This window comes from Zosterops lateralis (assembly GCF_965231275.1).
Source record: "Zosterops lateralis genome assembly, chromosome: 2".
NCBI lineage: Eukaryota > Metazoa > Chordata > Aves > Passeriformes > Zosteropidae > Zosterops > Zosterops lateralis.
In genome coordinates, this window is record NC_139763.1 from 20925625 (window position 1) to 20951662 (window position 26038).

The 26038-nt window shown below is 38.8% G+C and overlaps 2 protein-coding genes across 5 annotated transcripts in view; one reads left to right on the forward strand and one right to left on the reverse strand.

The window, feature by feature from the left end:
• SHROOM2 (shroom family member 2) overlaps nt 1-26038 on the reverse strand; it is a gene marked incomplete at its 5' end in the record, with an annotated part of 117903 nt that overhangs the window by 53114 nt on the left and 38751 nt on the right. For all 4 annotated transcript variants that reach the window (XM_083855350.1, XM_083855349.1, XM_083855351.1 and 1 more), the window contains one exon: nt 16665-16816. In XM_083855350.1, coding sequence (XP_083711476.1) covers nt 16665-16816 — 152 coding nt within the window. The remainder of the gene's footprint in view (nt 1-16664; nt 16817-26038) is intronic.
• Nucleotides 1-26038, forward strand: part of GPR143 (G protein-coupled receptor 143) — a 110272-nt gene that overhangs the window by 19500 nt on the left and 64734 nt on the right. The window lies entirely within an intron of this gene.

Genomic DNA, 26038 nt, shown 5'->3' on the forward strand with positions numbered 1-26038 from the left:
GATGCTCTGCTGAGGCTGGTTCCCTGTCCTGCTTTATCTTCTGACATTTCTTTCTGCGAGAAACAGAGCTGTTTCCCTTGATTTAGATACACTGGGAATCAGCACAGACCCTTTGAGGAGATATATAGCAGCCCTAAAACACTTACAATCACCTGGAGCTAGAACTTTAATAATGACCAGACAACTCTCATCTCTGGGATTCCTGAAACAGCACTGATTTTGCTCGGGGAACTAGGCTTTTAGGCTTATTTTACAGTGTGCCAAGATATGCATCCAATTTAACGTTATTAGACTTGAAAGCTGGGTTCAGTCACTTCACAGCAAAATAAAAGCTATTTTCCAAGCAAAACTGAAAACAGAATCACTTCACAGTAATAACAACACAAATCTTCAATAGATCTTCCAGCTCACACCACCCCTTCAGATCTCAATCTTTAGCCACCCTAATTATCACCAAAAGTAAGTTCTACAACAGAGTAAATCTGGCAAAAATAGAATAATAAATGCCCATAGGTTGAAATGTGCTTGGATACACAGAAATCAAATCAGAAACTATCTAAATTTTCCAAGCCCAGATCAGTTACAATTGATGACAAAATACAGGGAAAAATTCTCTAGTTAATATTCATAAATAATTACTCCTGCTGCCAAAGTTTGTTTGTTTGTTAAAAAGTGGCAAGAATTATCATCATCCCTCTGAAATGATCAAGTAGTTTAATAACTGAATTCATCCATGCATTCTTCCTGCATTAACCAAGGTATCTATGGACAATCTCATAACAGATCACACAGATACTATGACTACATTCACATGCAAATTGTGCTTACATCACTACTATTAAACTTGGAGCAGTGAGTACAGCTCTAACAGTGAGTACTCAGCTGTTTGCATCATATGTACTACATTTCATCTTCAGATGAGAAACAAAATCGGGTGTTAACACTCCTTCTAGGGTGGTACTGAGCTTCACACAAGGATGTCTAAAGAACCTCGAGGTTCTTTAGAATAGAAAAGGTATCTTCATATTAAAAAAAAAATAAATCACTGAGACACACTGAATACCACAGATGAGCTCCAAGTGACTAATGGAAGTCTAATATTTTATAGTTTTCCTCAAAGTTCAGTGAAGTCAGCAGAAGTGTGTGATGGGTTTTATGTGCCAGTGCTCTGTTGTGTATTACTATGTGTTATTATAAACCAACAGTAACCTGCAGACATTGATCCTAACTCTTCTGGGATCCTCCCCCACAAATACAGTGGGCAGACCCTACCTGAGCAGCCCTCTAGTGTGAGGAGGTCCATTAGCCTCACTAGATTAAGGATTTCTCTAATGGAGCTGACTGGCCTGTCTGGCCACCACTAAGAAGACAGAGACACATCCTGAGCCCACACTGCTCCAGCCCCCCACCTTCACAGCATATATGTTCCTGAAAAGCAGGAAGCAGTGACAGCCTGGCAGTGACAAAAAATTAATATAAATAAGTAAATAAATAAATAAATGTCCTAAATTAATCATTTAACTCCCTCCCCCTTCTCCAAACTGTGTAAGACAAGTGTATTTAAACGATTAGGCTGTTTTTCCCCCATATATTCCCCTCCTTCCTAAGGAGAAATCCCACAACCCTTTCTTTAGATTTATTGTGAAGAACAAATTATTTTGGTCTCACATTTATCAACATAGTTATTTCCTCTTGCACTGTTCCACAAGAGTCCCTTTCCACCCTTGTGTAAGTTCTGCACGTGTTGGCAAACAGCTCACAGCCTGGGAAACTTTTCACTGAATTCTCTTTTCACGCAACTAAAAGCTCAAGGCTTAAAAACTCTCAGGCCTTGACATTTTTGAGTTTTACTAAGAGTGACTCTGCCAGTCCCATGTGAAGAGACCAGCCCAAGAAAACTGTTTGCAGATCTCCTAGAAAGTAGTGACTGCAAACCAGTGACTGGCCCAGCTGTGAGATGGGTGGTTTTGCTCAGCAAGACAAAGCACAGGGAAGCCAGTTCTGCCTGAGAAATGGGAGGCAAATTTGAAAGCAAACAAAAATACTCTTTTAAAAGTTGCCTACCCTCTTCCACACCTGCTGACACCTCTTCAACAATCCTACGATGAAATTTTAATCGGATGCATTTGAGAAAACAATGCATAGCTTTTTTATCCCCCTCATCCAACAAGTTACAAAAGACACAAAAAAGCCAAGAGAAAGGCACCCTGAGCACTGGCTTGTCCTAGCAATGGAGCCAAGGGGTGAGGAGCTGCCGTCCTGTCCAGCCTGGCAGGAGCCTCCTCACGCTGGCACAGCCTTAGGTACCTACCCAGGCTCGGTGCTGGGCGCTGCCTCCTCCCTGCGGGTCCAGGCTGAGCCCCGGCTGGCGGAGCAGCCTCCTGTCAGGAGCGGGGCCGGTCCGACAGCGAAGCGACGGGGCCGAGGCGGCACCGGGAGGTGCTGCTGTCCCCTCCTGGGCTTTGTCCCTGGCAGCCGCGGGCGGAGCAGAGCAGGGACCCCTCAGCCCGGGGCCACCGGCTGTCCTGTGCTAATCTGCGGCCGCCGGCTTAGGGATATAATTAGACTCACAAAGGAGCCTTGTTAGCGCTCCCGGTAAGAGCCGCAGCACCTCAGATTAGCCAGAGCCGCGACTCCGCCGCTGAACGCTGCGGACCTCGGCGGGGAAGAGCTGAGCAAAGCCCAAAAAATGAAACCAGAGGACTCGTCCCGACAGAGGGGGATTTTTAGTTTTCGTTTGAAGTGGTGTTTGACATGGCACATGAAAAATGCACTGACATTACGCTGCTGAAACTGTTTGTTTGATCTGTTCTATCATTTTCCAACCTTCTAAGCAAATACATGGGCAGGTAAATAGATGGGTCTGGGGCATGGTGAAGAAGGTAATGTCACTTATGAGATGACAAAGCTAAAAGAAAATCTCTTAAGAGCTGATAGACCATCAGTGGTAGTGGAGAGTTACAGGTGTTTCTCCCACACTTGAAAACAACCAGACAGTCTTCTCAGGGAGCACCACTTCCCCTAAAAGAGAGGCAGCCTGTCACATCCCTAGAAATAAACCTCCTCGGTATGCAGGCACTGGAAAACATCACCTACAGGAAAAAGTGGCAGGTATATCCTTCCATCCCCCAGGGAGACTGATGTTAAAAATTCTGGGGAGTTCTTTCAAAGGACAATTTATTTTAAAAGTCTTCTGAAAAAATAAGCTTTATTCCATAGTCACACAATTAATCCCCTTCTGATAGCCAGATTTGCCCATGTAAGCTTGCTTGATAGTTGCTGACCATCATTGTACCTGAGGATATAAAAGATATAAGCAATAACAGACTGCACAGTTTTTCTTTGGGGGAAAATGAAGGAGATTAATTATGCTGTTTTAATTTTATAATTAAGGATTGGCACAGCACAACGAAGGTGAACTTTCTTCTTACACACTGGCCTATGTGCCACAATCATGTTTTCCTTAGGTTCACTGATTCATCACACTAAACAAGAACTATACATTTTCATTGGTTCTGTTCAATAGGAGAGCAGACTGCACCACAGCATCCTTATCAACCAACTGATGCCCATCCTGCATGTGGAAAATGAATGACTTTTCACAGGTCAAAGCAGGATGTATGTACAGTTGTAAAGGAACAGCTGGAAGTTCTCTGGATTTACAGAAATACTCAAACTTCAGGAAGGAGGTCAGCTAAAGGGCAAGAAGTGGTCCCGTTTTATAAAAGCATCCATATTTGGATTTTAATAAGAAATACTCTTAAGACAGCATATGACAGAATTACAAATTACAGAGAAGTCCAATAGCTCAACTGTGTGAACCTGCTGGAAAGTCAGATGGTATCTAGCTAAAACTTTCTCAGCCAGACTGATGTATTCTATTTAAAAAACCCCTGCATTTCGTATAAAGGTGAGAGTATAGATTACTTACAGATGTTAAACTAATATAATGAGTTTTTTTTGGAAGCAGCCTTCAATAAAGGTAAGCTAAACCTAGCATGATGCCTTGCTTATTACCATTAATACACATGCCTGTGTGTGCATGTGCATACTCAGTCCAGAGAAAGGCTGACTGACTTAATGGCTCGCTTTTCTAACCCTGTTTCAGAAAGAGTCTAACAACCATGGAGTTACTGCTGGTTAATGAGGATACAGACCTGACAAATATTATGCTTGATGACTTATTTGGAAAAACAGAGAAGTAAAATTCAAGTGAGAAAAAATATTTTTTTTCTGGATTTCCAGCAGCAACTCTATCCTCCCTCTATGTAATAAAAGAATAAATTGCATATTGAATCTACTGTCTAAAGAAGTAATGAGACTTACATTGATAAAGTGGTAAGAGATGAAGAAAATTAAGTATTTCCTTAATTTTAAAGAAAAGGAAAACCTGAGCCTCAAAATACAGTTGACTAATAGGATTTTTAATTTGCTTTTAAAAGCCTCTTTTCAGTCTTAATCTGCAATCAGATACTGCTGAGCTGTCCTGCTAGACTGCAGCCAAAACAGCAAACAAGCTCATCTTACCTTCACTTCAAAGACCTGGGCATGGCAGTACATTTGCTGGAAAACAGCTATAAACAGTCATAATTGCCATGAAAGCTTTCCCAGAAGACCAGCTGAAATTTTAAAAATATCCCCAAAAGAACTAGGATTATTACAGTTGGTTTCGTGACATACAGGATCCAAAGATGAATGAAGGTAGGTGATCAGACAAAGGCCATGCACAAGAGTTCAGCCTACAGAAGAACAGACACTTTTCAGTCTCTATTCTTCTGGGGGGCCAAGATCCCTCTCATTCAAAGCCTTATCTCAAGTGTAAATCTGCCTCTCTAAGAGAGTACAACTAAGTAAACAACCTGGACTCATTACTCCAGCTGCTGTTGGGTTACAGTATAGAAGGAAAAAGAGCCTACATCCAACATCACACACTGGGTATTAATAATGCAGACATGCTCCTAAAGCTATGACACTGGACGCACAATCCCAATAACATCCAATCTATGTAGTACCAAACAACTGTTCATTAGTAACTGTTCTTGAAGGAGGAAACTGTATGTCCCTAGTTCAAAGGAAACCCCTGCACATCACAATCTGAGCTTCCAGAAGGCTTTGCCTCCTTACTGAAAATTAAAACATCAGCTAAAAACTTAGTATTAAAAAACAGAGTAGGTCCCCCATCTTCTCCTTTCCTATCCCCAGAATGAGAAAACACAGATTCAGAGTGAAAAGTTTCCAAGCTTTCATCAGGAACACACAAATCAGTTACACTTGAAAACTTTCCCAAATAATTTTTTCATTCTTTTTAATAGCCCAAGTTGTGGGAAGTAACTTGCTCATCACCAAGAGCAGCACCACAGAAACAGCAGCATCTACAATCAAGCCAGTTAATGAATGTGCCCATCCCTGTCTCTCCTCCACCTGACTGGCTGCCAAGGCAGATTTCATTCCTCTCCAAGCCTCCCCCCTGGTCTGTCCACAGGCATATGGCTTTTCACCAAAAATACACCAAGAAAATATGCCTGTCCCTTTGAGATCTTCTGGGAAACACACTTGGGATGTTTTTTGCCTAGACTGACCTTCCTGCATTATTAAAATATATATTACGACATTTAATTTAGGAATGCTTATCCAACATGGACTGTTATATCCTAGGGCAGAAATTTCTAAATAATACACATATTTTTGAAGTTCCTTAAGTTATTTAAATGAAAGTAACAGCCACAAGAGAGCGCTACCAGCAAAGGATTCAGTCACAGGGAGAAATCAGACAAAGCTGTTCAGAGTAATAAAAAAAAAAAAAAAAAAAAAAAAAAAAAAAAAAAAAAAAAAAAAAAAAAATATTGTGGTTAGGCAGCCTTATTTGCACATCTAAAAGGTGACCTCAGACACTTAATTGCTATAGCTGTGATCTTCAGAAGTCAAGAAATATTCTGGATGTCTCCGTTTTTGAAGGTGGAATTTGAGATAGAGCAATGACTTTTTCTCTTTGAAACAAAGGGAGATTAGTCAGCAGTTTTTCGATTTTTTGCGTCTTTAAGATGACCCACTCCAACACCTGAAATTATTAGCTTTTTAAATATTACCATTTTTTTCCCTGAATGTTTGTAGCTGACTAAAACTCAATGCAATGAGTTAAAACAACAAAACTGAGGCTTTGTTGTTGTTTATGATCTCTGTGCACTAAGTATCTGAATACCTTGTACTCACTCCCCTTTTACTTATCTTTTCAAGAAAAGTGCCAACAAATTATAACAAAGTCAGCCTACTTTTCTGGAAGGAGAAAAAGGAACTGCAACACTTTTGTCCATGCAAAACAGGAGTTCCTGTTTTTTGCAATTTCAGCTTCTAGTATCTTATCATAGAAGGAAACTACTTCCAAAAAGTATCCCCAAAAAAGAAGTGACCTAGAACTTAAAAACAATAAAATAAAAACATAAACATATGCTTAACTTACGGACTTCCAGGGGGAAGGAGAGGCTCTAATAGGGAAAAGCCGTAATGAAAGCAACCTGTTAATAATCAGATTTTCTTAGAATGGCGAATTGAACCACTATTTTGACAGACAAATTATTGACAGAATTCTGTTATATGGGTATCTGTTGAAATCCCTAAAATTTCAGCAAAGCAGCAGATTCTATCTTCAATGCCCATTCTCACATACCAAAATTCACACAAAGGGCTCTTTTGCCTCGCTGTCAACCATGGTGGCACCTGTAAGGCCTGTAGCACTGCTCTTTGCTTTTTCCTCCCAGGTATCAGGTAACCAGTTGGTCTGACCTCCCATTTGACAGTCATCCTGCACCTGAAAAATGGAGCAAACAGCAGCACCACACTACAGCCAACAGAGCCTCTTTTAAAGGAAGCCATGCTGGAAGGAGTATGACCTTGTCACAGCACAGCAGTTCCCTTCCTATCCCATACTCTAATAAATTGCATTTTTCATAAAAAGAAACCAGAGAGACTGCAAAATTCTCTGTTTCTGTCTGTGAAAATAAATAAATGCAAATAAATTATCAACCCTCGTGCCCTAAAGACTTCAGTCATTATCTAAAAGAAATCAGGATTTCACCATCACAGTTTGCTCAGGTTTCCCTTGTTCCTCAGCCCAACTGTACAGGCTTGAGCAGGATGGAACAGCAATTTAATTTATAAATAAGATATGCTCTGTCAACAAAGAGATATTAATTTGTATGAGGTATAACATCATAAATCTTCCTGCCTTCTGAGTTCACAATAGACTACCATGATAAAGCTCTCACATTCTGGAACTGTTTTTCCTTGCTCTGCCTTGGGGAACTAGACAGACACATCTGGATGTCTGAGATAAAAGTGTTGCTCTTGGGATTTATGGTATATTATATAAGCTACATAAATACTTTTCCCTCATCCTTATTTTTTGCACATTCCGCTACCTTTTGATGGCTAGATAGCGTTAAACTCCTGATGTCATCCTCTTACCTCAGTTTTTACCATGATTTATCAGAATTCCTCAGAAGGATAATAGAACTTTTTTTTAATGAGTATTTATCATTAGAAAACATCTAAAATGCTTCACACATTGAATAAATTCATTCTGGCAGGATTTATTTTCAAGTATCTTGGAAATTATTGTGTCATGTGAAGTGCTAAAGAAATTAACCTTTAAGGTAAATACAAAAGAAGCATTATTCACCAGTAACACTGAAGAAAAACACAGCCTCTGACAGGGCTAATGCTAACAGCAGCAGCAGGAGTCAAAACAGGGGATTTTAGGCTGTCTTACCATGGCTGAGGCAAAGGAGCAGGAAGCAGAGCAGCCTTCAGTCACATTCCCCCCTGCCATCCTTGCCCAGGATGGGCAGAGTGGATGCCAGAGCAGCACATGGCTCCCTGCACCAGCCCTAAACGCTGCCTTCAGCAAGAAGGAACTTGCCACATCCTTGGGACACACAGCCACAGAAACCCTGGTGCTGCTTGTGGCCAGAAACAATGGGTGTGTTTTGCCTCCCAGCCACTCACCACAGTAAGCTTAACCTTCAATACCAATCCCAAATGACTTGAGCTTCCTCAGAAACCACTTTCCAAATACTGGTCTTTCTACACAGGTATGGTGTTTTCCCATACCGATTTCAGCTGTAATTTTTACCTCACCATGTCCAAGGTGACCCAAAAACAGGAATGGGGAAAGGGAATTTCTTTTGTCCCAGAGCATTTCAGGAGACAGCCCAGCCCTGTTTTGTCTCGATCTTGGTTTAAACACTTAGCCACATGATGCAAATTACAAAGCCTCCACAAAGACCTGTGCCACAAGCTAGTATGGTTCAGGTTTTACCTGAGAAAGCTATTTTGCTGTGACATGACCTATGCCAGACCAGTTATCATCCCCCAGAGTGCTTTCTTCCTCATGTCAGCCCTGGTTCAGCTGCCCACCTGCTGGCAAGGCTGCTGCTCCATGAGCCAGATCAAAGAACTGACTATGGTTTCAATTGCAACCCAGCAGAAATTTCCCCAAAATTCAGCTTTTGTCATTCTGTCCTTCCTCTGCACTCAGTGTGAAGCTGGACTAAAAAAGCACAAGGGCTATATAACTCAGCAGTGTGGTAGCTGTGACTCTGTGCCAGACTTTGTTTTGCCAGGTGATCCAGTATTATGCAGATTCAGTAGAATCAACCATAAAACACCCTGCGTTTCTTGTGTAACAGATAAGATGCAAATTTCTTCAGTTATTCAGTAACTAAATCTGCAACACACTTGCATTCCTGTCCTTCTTTGAAGTGGTCACATTTCTCAAGTTAAGGGCTGGATCCAGAAATTATTTTAAAACTTCTCTATAATCTTTTCAAATTGGAAGGTGTTACATGTAGTTACTTGACCAAGTAGAGCATAAAATCTCTACACTTTATATGGTAGATACTTGATGCTGAAATGTGTAAGAAGTGCCAAGTTCTCCAAGTTGTAAATCATTTAATCCTCAGGATGTGAAATGTGTAACCTAAAATAAAATTTTCACAAGGAGAAAACTACAACACACTGAAATAGGAGAATTATTCCTTCTCTCCTGACATTGGATGTGTGCATTTCAGCATCCTGGACTAGTGTTAAAAAACCCAACACTCTTAAGTGCTTAAAAGCAATCCCAAAACATTATTTCAAAACATATAGAACATACACAGTGCATGCCTTTAACATGCAAAGATCATCTCTGACATTAAAAAAATATTCATTTGGTCTTTAAAGAGTGGGTTTTTAATTCTGTTTCACTCAGGAGTCTGAAGATATCTCCAGTATTATCGAACACAAAAAATTATCTGTGTGTGTGCAAAAGTTTTATGTGAAATGAGTAAGTCTTCAGATCCCCAAAGTTTAGAAGGCTTGCTTGTTTTCCTCTCTCTCACCCAAGGGGCTACATATTAGAGTTTCCAGCACCTACACTGAAATTCACAAGTAGAAGGCAATTTTCAGAATAACTCCAATGTACTACCTTGCAAAAAGCTATGGTTAGATCCTGTAAGTACTTGTATATTTTTTGTCTTCAGTCATGTGAGTGCTCTTACTAAATTGGATGAGACTACTCATGCTCAAAATTAACCATTTTGACAAGTGCATGCATGATTAAAAGAAAAAAACCCACTACTAAAACCCAGTCATGACTCACAGGTTGTTACTGTTTGATGGATATCCCACTTCACAAAAAGCCATGTTGCCCAGTTTTGGTAATTTAAAAAACTGAATAGTACTGCCACATATTCAAATTACAGAATATTTCTTTTACCTACAAGGAAATGTCTGTGGCTTCCCTAGTAGCCCAAACATTGCCTTAACAAAGTTGCCTTGGTAAAATATTGTGACATCTGTTGTAATTTTGGCTTTCTGTTATTTAACCTCTACAGGGCAGATATTTTAGATTTGCAAAGAGATAAATAATGGAAGTTGCCACAAAATGAAAACATATCAGTCATGACATACATATTTGAGAGAAGCCTGACAGCTGTGAAAGACAAACATCCAAAATCACAAGACAACAACTTGCTCTTTGAAACCAGGGACAATACACCACCAACTGGAGGAACTAAATCTTATGATCACCTCAAACATCCATCAATGTGTTAATCCATCAAATCACGTTAATGCAACTCAGAAGCAGGTGAGGTGGGCAGAAAATTAAGAAATAAATGTGCTCTTTAGATACACCCCACCAAAAAGGCAGCTGGCATGGGAAACATCCTGGGTGGTATTGCTAGAGCTAGAGCAAAGGCTATGTGGATTCACACACTTAATGTGTTGGGTTAAGTGACTGTGATACAATCAGGGAAAATGGTCTTCATCAGGGCTTTTCTAAGATAAAATTTGCGGAAAATATAAGATATTTGTATGTACTCCTCCACTTGTCATGTCCATTCCCTTTCCATCAGTCATGCAGGATCACACATTTGAAGGATGAGGAGCACAGGGGAGGCCCAGCCAGCCTTGTGTTTGCCCGTGGAGAAGGTGGAAGGCAAACCAGAGCAGGAGGGGACCTCCACATGTGCTGGCCCACTCTGTGTCCCCACTGAGCACGTGTGTACAGGCTGGTTTATTTGGCAGATGCTCCATTAAACATACCTTCATAGAAAGATCCTGCTGGGATTGCTAGGCACTCCTTTAAGTACAGAACATCCAACCCGAGGCTCTCCTGAGCTGGGCCTGGAGGTGCTGTGCAGTTCGTATGATGTGCCTTTGTGCTGGTTTTGCACTGACTGACATTGAGCCATCTGAGCCATCCTGCTCAGAGCAAAAGAGGGGGCCCACAGCAATGTACTAACCCACTTCTCAAGTGAATTTGAAAAGTGGGAGTTAAAAAGAACCTAGCCCTTCCACCAACTGCTGTCCCACAGAAATGTTCATGCCTTGAACTTGAAAGCTGTGTGCATCTGTTAAAAACACCCATTCCCAAAGACCTGCAGCGGCACATCCTGTTACACAGCTGTCAGTTCCAAGAAACATGGGTGGCAAGGGCACACCTGCCCATTTCATACAGCAATGGTACATGCATGCAGATACAGCCCTGGAAAGCCCTACTACAGTTTCCTATATATTTCCAAAGTCTGGTTGAAAATACAGCAATTAAATATATATATATGTATAAAACATTCTTGGTCAGTTAAGGCCAAGGTCAATCTTTAAAAAGGAAGAATTACGGCTACTGGACAACAAGAGAGAAAGCACTGCTATTTGTTTTGCCATAACAAACCCCAGTTCCAGAAAAAATTAAATCTAATTGAAAGACAAAATAGATTTTACTTGTAATCAGTGGTTCTCCACAAGTGCATTTGGTTTATTGAGCAATGCTTAACCATAACCATGGACAAAATAGTACACTAAATGTTTAAAAGTAGAAAAATACATGTAATTTTGCAGATTATTTCCTATACCATTTTGGTATCTACGAAACTAGGAGTATCAAGGCCAAACACAGGTAAGAGACAGAATTCAGAGTCCTCCATCTGTATCTCATAATTGTACAGGAAAAAAAAAATCCCTCAATTTTCCAAGTTGACTCACAAATATTCTCACATTTCACAGAGTATTTCTGCAGCCACAAAGAGCCATGAAGTACACAGCTAGCTTAGTCCATGGCTCATAAATAGGTAATACTAGATCTCCTTGCTAAGTTACACAAAACCCATCACAGAAAGGTCACTGGTGGTGTTCAGCAGGTTTCTGCTCAGATTGTGACAAATTTCAGTGATCTCCCATCTGAATGTTGTAAGATCTTGTCAAGATTTTTATTCACAGATTTCTGCTCAGGTCTCAGGTGTCTGAAACAGTACTGTACAATCTTGGAGCCCTCGAGACATTCATTAAAAATTCTTCTGTGCTTTAATTAAGAGTTGGCTGTCTTCATGAAGTGCCATGCAAATAAGGATAACCTTAACTTTCCACGTCTAGGTGTTTATAGCACAAGTATCACGAAAGTCATTTCCCTTGTTATGATTTAGCACAGTCATGTCAGCATTCATACTACGCTTCTGATGACAAGTGTGTTTGCTCCCACTCTCTTTCCCTCTCTTTTAACAAGGGACTTCCTCAACATCACAAAAAGAGCTTGCACTTCAGCAACATGAAGGCACGATACCAAAATGATACAGAAAAGAAAAAAACCCAACAAGCCCATATGTGTACCCATATGTGTACACAATGTGGCCAATTCCAGAACTTTAGAGCTTGCTCTCAAGTGCTGGCAGTACCTGCAGAGTTGTCCATGTTAAACCAAGTCCAGCTTCTCACCTCTAGCAGACCCTGTAGAAAAGAGGTTACTCCTTCCCTCACTCACTCAAATCGATTGCTGCTAACAGACCACTCAAGCAGCCAAGAGGACAGCCCATGAAACTTCTTAGAGTGACTCCCAGAAGTGAAATTCTCACCCTGCCTTTAATAAATCACACATGAAAGCCTCACCTATGTGCCTATTTTTAACAGTTTAATGTGTCTCATGAATGCATAGTGAAAAATTACTCTTACTATGGATTTGTGATATATGTTTATGTCTAGCATGTGCAAAGGAATGAAGATTGTAAGCAATAAATAGAAAGGAATTAATTTTATAATTATTTAATATAAAATTTGCATGTTAAGAAATATATGCAAAATTATTAAAATACACAGAATATGGCAAACATCTCAACATCAACATTCAGTATTGACACTTAGATGAATTTCATTTGTATGTAGATATGCAGACCATTTCCAAACAAAAGAAATTCACATGTAATTCCTGTAAGAAATGTCCTAAACACAGTCTGCTTGCCATTTTCCTAGGAAAGGAATTTACCCAAGAAATTACTCAGTACTACACTGCAGAACTAGCATGCAATTAAGATGCATTGTTTCTACAAATTCACTTGAGAAAATAACATGAAGCCTCCTGAGTCCTATTTTAATCCGGGACCAAAAGTACACTGCACTTGTTTTACCATCAATATATATAAGCCACTTAAACATCATGTTTGTTGTTGAGCCAGTTGCACGGTCCTGATTTGGTTTAGACCACAACTATGCAATGTTTCCAGAAAATACAGCAAAGTATGTATGCTGATAGCCAACACATTTATGCTGAGTATTTGGTACTGCAGACAGTTTTATTAGAAACCAGTGTTATTTTCCCTGTGTGAGTCAAGAATCATATTCTTTAAAAACAGCACATAAATATAATTTTTTGTAAGCCAGCTACCACTGCAGAACAACATAAGCCCCTTAAGAAACCTTTGTCACAGACACAAAGTAATTGCTGTGAATGAAACATTACTCTTGCTAAAACATTTTCCCTTGGTCTTTGCAGTAGCTACATTAGACTTCTAAACAGACAATAGTATGTCCTACTGTTTCCTACATACACTTACATCAACATAGGATCGGGCTGTGGTTCTACTGCTTTGAGAAGAATTTTCACAGAGACACACTTCTCAGCAGTGACATATAAAATGTGATTTTCCTTGATTAATTATATTCACATTATAGCAAGGAAAGCTCACTTCTTTCCAGAAGAATTTTGTTAAGTATTTTTTTCATAAACCAATAGATTTTTAGAAGTTTGCTTTTCACTTCTGGATCAGTACACAAGTAGATAAGACAAATAGGAAATAAGACACCAAGATAGATAATAGATAAGACACCAAGGAAAAATGTTTTCCACATAAAATCTAGATCTTGGCTATGCACATCAATTTTCACAGATAGCAAGAACAACATGATTAAAACAAAGATTCTCTTTAAGCTTCAGGATTGAGTTGAACTTCAAAGTTTCTATTTTGTGCTTCAGATTATCACACTGACACCCACAGAGAATAAAATGTTAACCCAATGCTACAGAGACACATCACAGTGCTAGACAAAGGCCACAGGGCAAGCATACAAAAAGATGCTAAGATGACTTGCAGATCAATACTTCATCTTATATGTAACTCAATGAAAGGGAATTGTGGGTCTATTCCTAGTCACCCCAGGGAACAGTAAGTGTGGATCTGAAGACTGAAATGCTAAAACAGCCATTTCAAGACTGTTGCCACTGATTAAAATGCAGACTATCTCTGAAAAGTGCTGGTCCTACCCAGCTGAAAACCTACTTACTCAAGTAATTTTGTAGTCAGATCAGTTCCCAATCCAATTCAATCCAGACCTGCAGGAGTGCTCACACAAAGACTAAACAACTGGCTTGCTTAAAGACACGGCTGTTTAAAGTACTCATAAGAATTCAGCCTAAGATTTAGGGCAAACAAAACAAAACTAATACTGTTGCTCAAACCATAACTTCCGAAAGAAAGCATGCAACAAGGCTTTATAAAAACCTGCATCATCTGAACTCCCAACAGGAAAAGTTATTTCACACAGCGACAGCAGAGCATGAGAACAAGCTTGCGAGAATAAAATGAGACTGGAAGTTAAAAGGTTTCTGACCATCAAAAGACTGGTGTCCTAAGGCAACTTTCCAAGAGAAAGAGCAAAGTAGAACAACCAAGACAAAAGCCCCAGCTAGTTTCATTCACTAAGTGTTATGAAAGTTTATCTAATATTATGCAGGCTTGTCAATGACCCCAAAGGGCTGTTGCCTCTTTCAGAAGCTATGGAAGTTCTCAATGAATTTCAGACAATGTTTTTTTCTAAAAACAGCCACTGTTTCAGCCTCTTGGCTAGAACAGCTAGCTTGTTTTTGACCATTGCATATATGCTAAGGAAGGATAAAGGGGAGGGATGATAAAGGGCTGATAAAAATCCATCAGTTTTGCACAGAAGTGCTCAAGAGCATGTATAGCAATGGGGCTCTGCTGCCTGCAGAGAATGGCCACAAATCCCCAGCAGCAAATCAGCACTTCATCAGCTGTAGCAAAGTTCTCCAAAATCACATGCATAAAGTGAATCATAGAATCAAAGTTGGAAGAGACCTTTAAAAGATTCAGTCCAACTGTCCACCCAGCACTACCATGGTAGCCCCTAAACCACTAAAACATAACACCCAGCACCAGATCCAGGTGCCTCCAACACCTACAGGGATGGTGACTCCACCACCCCCTGGGCAACCTATTCCAATATCTAACCATCCTAATGGTGCTTTTTGTTTTCAAATATCTAATCTGATTTTCCCATCTTAAGGCCATTTCCTCTTGTCCTCTCACTGCTGTCACAGTAGAAGAGAATGGCCCCCACTTCACTACAACCTCCTTTCAGATGGTAGTAGACAGTGATGAGTAACAAGAATGACCCAGCTGTGTCTCTCATGAGGCTATTTCTGCATCAAACCTTCTGCCATTTCCAAAGATAGATCAGAATTCACAGATTCTGAGAAAATTACTGTCATAAAATTGAAAAGCACCAAGAGAGGGAATCTTTCTACTTGGTCTGAAGCTCTTCCTGGTAATTAAGACTTGCTATCTTGGCAGATTCTTCAGTGTCTATAAAACTTCTCAACCCTGAAGTCCTCCCTCTCTCTGACAGGAACAACTGATGTAACCTCTGCTAACAAGTGCTTTTACTGGAATAGCCAGAAGAAGTTTGAACTGCTGAACATCAGTATGATTTATGGTAGTTGTGAATGTATTTTATTTTGCATTTCTTATCTTAAATGCTACAAAAATATGTTGAGAGCTTCTGGAAGTAGCTCTTGTTGAGGACAAATTATCAGCTGTGAAAGAGCTCCAGGTTCCCATAATTTCTTCTCTCAAAAATACCTTCTAAAAACAAAGGTGAAAAGCACACTTTTGTACCTCTCCTACCTATCAGTGCTATTTCACAAAAGACTGTCCTCATTTGAGACAGCCTCAAACAGTCATTATATTTATGGACTGGATCATCATACCTGTCAAGCTCAAACTCCTGGCATTTTCTGTGTTGCATCAAAATTCTTTTTCCATTCTGTTGAATTCTCCATGAAAGACTGGTTGGTATAATTTGATAAAAGTAATTAACAGTTCTGATACACCAGAGCAGGCAATTACCAACAAAGATCATGTTGTTCCAATTTCTTTGTTGGAATTTTTTCAGAAACTACAAGATTTAGCCTACTTTAACATTGGTTCATTTCTGTCAAAAATATTTTATGGAAGTTATTTTTAACTCAAGTTAGTTAAAAGTGACAAGTCAAAATGACAAAACAAAAAGTTTTCATACCAGAAGTATGTTCTGTTTTAATAAACGGTTTCACTTTTCCCATTCACTAATAACTAACTGAAAGTACTCTTTATGCAAGCCACTTATAAAATGCTTGAGACCTCAAATACTTTCAGAGTGGTAAAATGCCTTTCCAAAAGCTTCCCATGTAACCCGCTCCTCATAGCGGAGCTGGCCTGCACAAGTGTGTGCACACTAAAGAGCATTGCCCGTGTCCACACACCAAAGGCAGGGAAGCAGGGCTGGCAGCCTGCTTTGGGCACTGCACTTCAGGAGGACAGAGGCAGTGTCCTGACTCATCACATCACAACAGCACCCACAGAATATATTGCCTTGGGTTTTGCTCCAATCAATAAATAGGCTGCCTGTCTCCACATCTTCCATAAAGAGTCTGTGTTTAAGGAGGAGTTTAACACCACATGATATGCACATAAATATCAATGAATGAAATTCATTAACTTGCCAAATCTTGGCAAATTTAGTTGCTCAGTAGCTTATAGGCTGAAATGCACTTGGTGTTCCAGCTAACGACACAAGCTTACCTTTTCACGACAAGCTTCAGCGTCTTGTGCGAGCCTTTCACCAGACAGATCGCTTCTTGTCGGAAGCCAGACAGGCCCACGTCATTGATGCCAACAATTTCATCCCCAGCCAATAACTTGTCCACAGCTGCAGCTTTGCTCCCATCTTCTATCTGGAGGGGGGGAAAAAAAGCATGTAAAAATGGCAGAATTATATGGGTTGCTTAGTGCCACCTTTAAAATAAGCTAATGAGCTTTCAATACTGGCTTCAGCAAAAATTAATACAATAATTAGGTGCTTAACATAATTAAGAAGGCATATTAAAAATCACTATAAAGAAATAATAATTATACAGAGACAATTAGAATAGGAAAGAAATAAAAGAGAGGAAACCTCCTGAGAAAGCTAGAAAGCTTGAGGGAAATTTGGGACTAAAAGAAGAACTACTTTGCTGTGCATCCACTAGAACAGGTTGCCCAGAGAGGTTGTGGAGCCTCCCTTCATGGGAGGTATTCAAGAACTGTCTGGATGCAAATCTGTGCTCTGGGATGACCCTGCCTGAATAGGGAGGTTGGACCAGATGATCCACTGTGGTCCCTTCCAACTTGTTCCATTCTGTGATTCTGTGAAAAGCATCTGTCATCTTAACCTCTGTCCAATACTGAACTTGTAATCATACTTGCAAATAGAACTTTGGGCAGGCATCTAAAAATCTGCTTCTCTAGAGGAGGCAGGCAATAATATTAACAATTTGTCGATAACATTAACACACAGTCAACTCCAAAGATCTGGCATGCAATGAAATCCCAAAACACTGTTTAACAGGCTGGCCTTGAAAACTAAGGCATTTTCATTAGGGACATAACATTTAGGAAAATACCTGAAAATTTATCATCCATATAGCTAATGAACAGCTCTGGCTTAAAGGCACAGTGATACTAAGGGAAATGCACTGGAAGATTATTTTGCTGCCACAGACATCTCTTGAATCCATTAAATTTTTATACAACTGTTCATAACATGTGGCAAAGACAAGATAAATTAAAGATTCAGGCTTTTGTAACCTAACCCCAATTAAGTTAAAAAACTCCACGTTGAAAGTTACCCATTTTCAAAATTTAAAACAAATCTCAAAAGCTTGATCAGACAGATTAACAAGTATCAACAGTTTGAAGTGATTCCAAATGATGATTACAAGAATGTTATGAGGTTATGCAAGGAGAAAATTAGAAGGCCCAATGCCCAGCTAGAACTTAATCTGGCTACTACTGTAAAAGACAAAATATTTTCATAAATATATTAGCAAGCAATGGAGGGCTAAGAAAAAATCTTTATCCTTGTGCGGGGACCATCCCTCTAAAAGATGGGGTACTTAGGTACATGGTTTAGTGGTGGAGCGGACAGAACTAAATTAACAGCTGGATTCTATGATCCTTAAGCTATTTTCCAAACTAAACAAGTCTATGGTTCTAAGTATAGCTGTAGGTATTGAACACTTTGCAATTCAATCCCTTGGCTTTCTACACAGCCTTTATTCCTTTGCTGTCAACACAGACTCTGGCTTCTGAGTTGCTTGGCTTCATGATTTGTGTATTTAATTTTATTGCTCCCTCACTTGCTCATAATCCATACCTCACATCTTCCTATACACTTGATACTTTATCTTTAAAGACTTTAATTTATGTCTTCATTATATTTTACATTGACTACAGTATCTCTGAGTCCCACATTATTAAATGCCAGCAAATTTACAAAGAGCAATTCCTTGTAATCACCCTAACTGCAGACAGCTTCATGAAGAACTACCATCTTCTGAGGCACAAAAGTCAATCAGCAATTAGATAAACCCAGAGGAAAGTAACTTAATGAATTCTGAAGTTCACAGTACAGGTTTTAGAAACAGTCCAGCAACAAAAATATAAATTAAATAACCTAATAAAAAAAGCAATATCTCTTGATGAAGGTACTTTAGGATGATCTCATAGAGCACTCAGTCTCATTGCAGGCTCATAAATGCTCTCTTTATGTAAGTTCATGATAGATGTTCATAAAAATCTTCAGGCCTGTAAACCTAAGCCAAAAAGAATACTATGAAAAATGCTTAGTCTTATATCCCATTCTAAAACACTCATTATTAATAGTAATCAAGAAACTTTTATTTACAGAACTTCTGATCTTAAAAAAAACAACATAATTAAAGACAGAGCAAGTTTTTCATCCCCATACAGCTAGTTTTCAAGTCATGACCTGTCCTCTGACCTGCTCACATATCCTCTGAGCATCAAGAATTTACCAGAATACTAAATTATCACTGCAAATCTACATTTAAGTTGGAAACAAGGGAGTAGAGTGGAAATTGCTTAGATACAACTAAAGATTTGAGTTCAGAAATGTCAAGTGTAGCATCTGCCATGTAAGGGACACTGAAATCAGGCTAAGCAGAACAAGAGAACAGGGAGCCTGGGACACGTATCTGTAGCCCAAGTAGGTTAGAAAAGTGGCACCAAAAAAAGACTAAAGAAAGTCAGAGCTAAATCACTAGAATAGCTGGAGAAAGGTCAAGGTGGGGGAGGGTTGTTGGGACAGGACACAAATGGCAGGGGCAGAGAGGGAAAGTACCTTGGAGGACACTTCAAATTCCAAAGGTAGATGTTGAACCATTTGCAGCCCGTATGTCCCAAGCAAGGCACCCAAACATAATGACAAGGCTAAGACACCCCTGGGCTCCAAAACACTTTGACAGGATCTCTTTTTTTTTTTTTTTTTTTTTTTTTTTTTTTTTTTTTTTTTAAAAAAAAAAAAAAAAAAAGGTGGGGGGGGGGGCAAAAATCTGTCTCCTAGGGTTTGAAGGAATGTTCATTGTTCTCAGCAAGCATGTTTGTTTTTTCTTCAGGCTGGCAATGTACTGACAGCAGGGAGTATTCAGTTACCCCCTCTGAGTTTTAATTTCATCAGGGAAACCACACATTCCACACAAAGCAAGAGAGACTCTGTCTGTCCAAAGCAACATTAATCAAAAAACCCTCAAAAAGTATTTAAAAAATCAAAATCTGAACACAAAGCTGCAGCCATCTTCATGAAAACTTCCAGTAGCTTTAAGATCCTGTCTTCAGATCACCTAGAGGTAGTGAGAATAAAAACTACACATCCATTCACAGCAGAAGTCTTCTCAAGCTGAGTAAGTTTAAACATAAACCTTTAATACTCAGATCCTCAAATGGCTGTACAGATATGATTCTACTTGACAATACACTTTTAAAAGGAAATGGGAAAGTTAGACAGGAAAAATACAATTTCTTCTGTTACAGTAGAAGTCCTTCCTTTAGTCATAACAACTAAAATATTACACTTTGCATGCATATAAAGAAACAGCCAAAAATATCCACAAGGAAAGGGCCTCTTCAAATATACTGCTATATTAACCTGCCTTCTTTGTGCAAAACTGGACAATGCCATTCCAGCTTCTACTTCAGGTTTTCTTCTGTTTTACTAGTTTTAACACTTACTGTCTTTATTCACCCACTGAGTAACTTTCCATCTCATCAGGCCTTAACTAGAAGTGTAAATGCCAACCAAAATACATAAACATTTTAGAACTAGCAAATACACACAGCTGTGGTACATATGCTGTGTTCAGGATTTAAGCCCAACTGTTAAGACTGAAGCCTGTACTTATCTACCTAACATCAGTTTCTTTTAGGATTTCAGATGTCCAGAAAAACTAGGTCAATAGCTGAAAATAAAGCCTTGAAAATGCAGAGGGAGTTTTTAAGGTGAATTCTTTCAAGAACAGTCAGGAAGAAGAGATCTGCCTCAGTCACCATCAGCTGGCAGATACGAGTGGATGTAACCCAGCAGGAACTGAGCTCCCATAAGCACACACATCTTAGCATTTTTATAGAAATAGCAGCAAACAAAAGACATAGAAGAAAAACAATCAACACCTTATTTCCTTATAAATAACAGGCATAAGCCTTCAACAAACATATACAGTTACACAGCTTATCTTGAATGAGCAAGGGCTCTAGAAATGCCCGCAAACCACGCTTTTGTTATGTACTAAAAATCATACCCTCATACTATGCTAAATTAACAAGTGTAAACATGTTGACTTCCTGTCCTTAGCAGTGATGTTGGTGTGCTACCAAAGAAAGTGTTTTCAAAAGGAGATGAAAAGGATGTTTGTTGACCAAAAGCATCTGCTTAGACAGTCTCCACCTCTCACCCTGCTATCCCTGATGACCTCCCTGCAGTCCCAAGCAAACTTTGGGATCTGTGCATCAGGGAGGATTGTGAGTGCAGACTTTGCCATCATAACAGTATCTACATTAATTGTCACATCTTCCCAAATTTATTTTTGCTTGTATCACATCCACAAAACAGGAATAAACACTGATTCAAAATGTAGGTATGAGGATTTTTTAAAAAATAGTGAAAAAACAGCACACGTGTGTGAACCCAGTATGGGAAATTCTTCTTGTTAAAAGAAGATGAAGCTTTCAAACATGGAGAAAATGTCTAACAGTCAGATACACAAACATATTCAAAGAATACTTGCAAGTCTGTATTCCCCGTGTTGGTAATAAACAGAAAGGGGAAATAATGGACTATGTTTCCAGCTTTGAATTGTTGCAGTATTGATGGGGAGCACCAATTCCAGCACGTGACCCCTTCACTTCTGTGTTTATCAGGTCTGATGCTTTACTTAAAATACCCACATTCCTCTATAGGCACCTGTATAAACAAGCAGGAGACAGGTTGGGGAAATGCTGTGTCATATGAGAGATCTAGTTTTGTTTACAAAGCCAACAGTTTCTTGTCTGTGCTCTCTTCGGACAGGGTGGGAGACGGGATGGAAACCCAAACCCACAGACAAACACAGGAAAAAACAGCACCACTTATCAGCATTCTGCTATCAGCTGTGATAAACTATTTTATCATAATTCATTTCTTGTGCAGCCAAGAAATGTTTCCGTGGTTGTTTGTATTATGAGTATCTAACACAGCTTTTCCACAAACCTAACAATCTTCGTAAAGATCTTCAGAACAAATAAAGTGTGCAAAGCGTCAATTATTTTGATTTGCAAAGAGTTAAACAAAGGAGAAAAACCTCCATAGTTCAAGCCTGGCATTTGTGTAACTTTAAGGAATGAACATAAAAGTAATAGACCTGACCTAACTCCTAACTACTGACAAATCAGCTATACATTCTACAAATGCATTCCTGAGTGGCAAAGGCTGCATTCACCAGCAACACTCACGGCTCAAACTGAGGCAGGATAAAAGAGGGATGCAAACTCCAACAGGACCTAACTGGTCCAAAAACAATGGGGATGTGTGTGTATATGTAAGGTATCACACACAGGCATGCATACACTAGAAGCTGGGCAAGGCTAATACATTTGACATTCCTATACATCTTTCCCACTCGACATGGACTTTGAAAGAGACTGTTGGAAGGACACCTGGCAGGGAACAAACTCCAGCCCCGTTTTACAGATGGGCTCAGAAGCACGTAGGGAAACAAGGCCCAAAACAATGCAGCATGGCTGCAACAAAGCAAGGAATTCCACACAAAACTTCACGTTAATGGAGAGTACCTGTAACCCTGAATCACCTCTTCCCACAGACTGCAGGTAAATAATCAGCATTAATTACTCAACATGAACTTTAAACACCACCATATTGAAAAAACCTTAACGACGGGCTACCAACTTGCAAACTCTGTGCCTATGCAACACTATCCAATATTATTAACTTGGCAATTGCTGCACTTTAATCAGGCAGGTGGGTGTCTGCTGCATTTGGTGACACTCTAACTTAGCACAGAAGCCAGAACTTCCCTTTTTCCTGGTATCATAAATTCACACCCCACAGCCCTTGTCCATACGTGCTCTTCCTGAGATTATCTTTAAACATTACAGCAAACAACATTAAATTTTGGGAATGTTTGGTCCAGGACAATGTATTTCCCTAATAGCAATTTCTTTCTTCCCTAGACCCGAGGGAAACAGTTCATGGTCACTGTCACAAAACCACTGAACGTGGAGAGAAATCCCCCTTGCCCAGCTGCTCTTTCAAAGTGTCCCCCATTGTGCTGCACAGATCTTGAGCTGGCAGAAGTCCTCCCTTCTATCAACAAGTGCTTCTTAAAAATAAGAATGGAAACTTTTTTTAAAGGGTAGAGTTCAGTAACAGGACATGGTCTTTCACAGCCTTTTCTAATTGCTTGTTATTTAGTGTATTTAAATATTTGCATATTTACCCAGTAATCTTTTCCTTTCTTTGTTGTTTTTGCTTGAAAAAGATTCGTATTTTGAAAAGTTGGTACAGTTCTTTAAGTACTTATTTAGTTTTTATAATGGTGTCCATGCCACTGTTTTGACAAAGGGCTGCCACAACTGCCACTAGAACAGGCCATTTTTGTGGGGGATTTATTACAGCTGTAAAAACTGACTCCAGGCTAAAATCTAACTTCAGAGCTCCTTGTGCCAGAAATGTTTAAGATGGTAACACATCCACCACTTCCCTCTTTAACAATTCATACATAAACTGATTAATGTTTTAGTTCAACCTACATTCAAAATAGTATCTACTGTAAGCCTGTGAGAAAAATCTTTCCAATTATAAATCACCAGTTACTATTTCTAAAGAGGTTACTGTTATTATATCTGTTTCTTTAAATCACAGGGCTTTTATGCACTGAATAACAATTAAAGTACTTGAAGTTAAAAATTTAATGAAACTTTGCCCCAAGAAACTAATAATAACAAATTTCCAGATGAAAAGTATCAGGAAGAGAAACTTCACGTAGATTTGTAGGTTTTAAAAAATGGAAAAACAGATGTTTATTTTTAAAGGTTTTTTTGAAAGTGATTCCATTGTTTCAGCAACAGAAGTTGTAATCTTTTCATCACTCTTCAACAATTCTACTAGAAATAAATTTATAACAAAAAAAAAACCAAAAAAAAAACCCCAAAAAACCCAACCCAAACCAAACCAAAACAAAAAAAACCAAAAAAAACAAAACAAAAAAAACCAAAAAAAACAAAACCAAAAAAACCAAAAAAAAAAACCAAAAAAAAAAACAAAAAAAAAAAAAACAAAAAAAAAAAACCAAAAAAAAAAACCAAAACAAAACACAACAACAAAACACAACAACAAAACACAACAACAAAACACAACAACAAAACACAACAACAAAACACAACAACAAAACACAACAACAAAACACAACAACAAAACACAACAACAAAACACAACAACAAAACACAACAACAAAACACAACAACAAAACACAACAACAAAACACAACAACAAAACACAACAACAAAACACAACAACAAAACACAACAACAAAACACAACAACAAAACACAACAACAAAACACAACAACAAAACACAACAACAAAACACAACAACAAAAAAAACCCACAAACCCCCAGAAACCCTTGATGGTTGGAAAGCATAGAACTAATGTATAAATAATAATTAAAACAAAGTGGGGCTGCTGAGTGTCAAGAACTTAGCTAGGTTTTTTTGCCATTAGGACCTAAGCTTTACAAGTTACATTTTAGAGCTTCTAAATGATATTTGCACATATGCCAGAGCAGCACACCTGCATATATTCCACATCTACAAAGCAACTAAACACAGAAAAACTGTAGTCTTTGGAAGTCTTTCTATACAAGACCTCCTCTTGTACAGAAAGCCTCAGGGAGGCTTCCTAGCTCTTACAGTCCCCACAACCCTAAACTGGCACCCAGGCCAGAACAAAGCCAAAACAGACCCAGCTTACCTGGAGTAAGAATAAGGCCAATACAAAAGTGGAAAAGACTGAAGTGAGTGAAGATTCTGGAAGCAGGGGGGATGACAAAAGCCTGTTTGTAGTGTTGATCCTGAAACTAAACAACTCCACTGCCATCCCTCCCTCACACCAAAGTAACACTTGCAAAGCATAGCTTAAATTTTAATTTTTTTTTCCTGGCACATCACCAACATCTAAACATCTTCCTACTGCTATTTGGTACAGCACGCATTCAGACATTCTGTACACAAATTATTAAAAAATGTCTGAGAAATAACTCCCATTTACTTTTAGCCATGAGTTTGGTTTTGCATTTTACAGAAGCTAATAGCACATTCAGCCCAGAGGAAGCCATCTGTAGTCACAGATGCCTTACACTGTTTTTAAACATATTTTGCTATCTTTTTTTTTATTTCCCAAATGACAAAATAATCTGTATAAGAATGAAGTGAATAATTGTGCTATGAAAACAAATAGCCAGTTGGCCAAAAGAGAACTACTTTCTCTGCATGCAGTTTACTTTCTCTAACAAACCTCCTAGCAGAGAAGTTTGATAGGGTTGGATTATCCACATTTACTTGTCCAAGTTCACTTATGGATGACTATATATATAGGCTGTTTATGTATGCAATCTGTGCAGTTAACATTAGGCATTTTTATAGGTCTACATTTTTGTACTTTCAGCTATTACGAACAATGATAAAATGGTTTATACAGAGGTTATAGAAACAACTTGTATTTTATCTATTCAAACTGATAACAGGAACAGACTTCCAAGAGGAAAAATATGACCTGACAAAGTAATCTTTCTGATCATAAGGTTCAAAGTTTTTTACTTTGCAACTATCATATGCTTTCAACAACGCTGGTTTATCTTTCTGCCTTCCTGTCCATCCCAGGAAAATAATGTCATCATTTGCCAATGTGCCCTTGACAAAAACAGACCAAATCCAACAGCCTGCAAAACCACTGTATAATTAGGGAAAGGGTAGGAGTTACTGACAAATCAAATTAAAAAAAACCCAAAAAACTGAATGTGTTTGTATGATCATGTAGATAGGACTGTGCATTAATTAAAAAAGGAAAAAACAGTTTCATCAACTTGCAGTTTATTTGTGAAAAATTTCAACAGGTCTGAGAGACATACATTGAAAGACCTAGTGGATGGCAGCAGCATAGTTACCAAAAATAAATTTAATCTATTTCATTCAGTCTATGAGTCTAAATGTGACCTTTTATAAAAAATTAAGTTGCATCTATGCGTATGTCTACAGATTACTGTGGTTTCAGAAAAAAAAAACAAACCCCAAAACAAATAAACAAAAAAAAACCCAGAAAAATCGACACTTTTAGACACAGGTAGCACTGAGTAAGACCCAGCAACAGAAAAAAACTCTTTACTGCCTGTTAGTTTCAAAAAGCACTGTGATGGGTCTGCCAAAACCCACAGGAATTTTACAGAGTGTTAGGTTTCTATTTTAAATACCCTCTCTTGAACAGCCCATTTTTAACAGAATGCTTATCTTGACTAACTCCTACCATTACTTGGTTTTAATCACAGATCCTGTTTGGGATCCTCCATTTTTG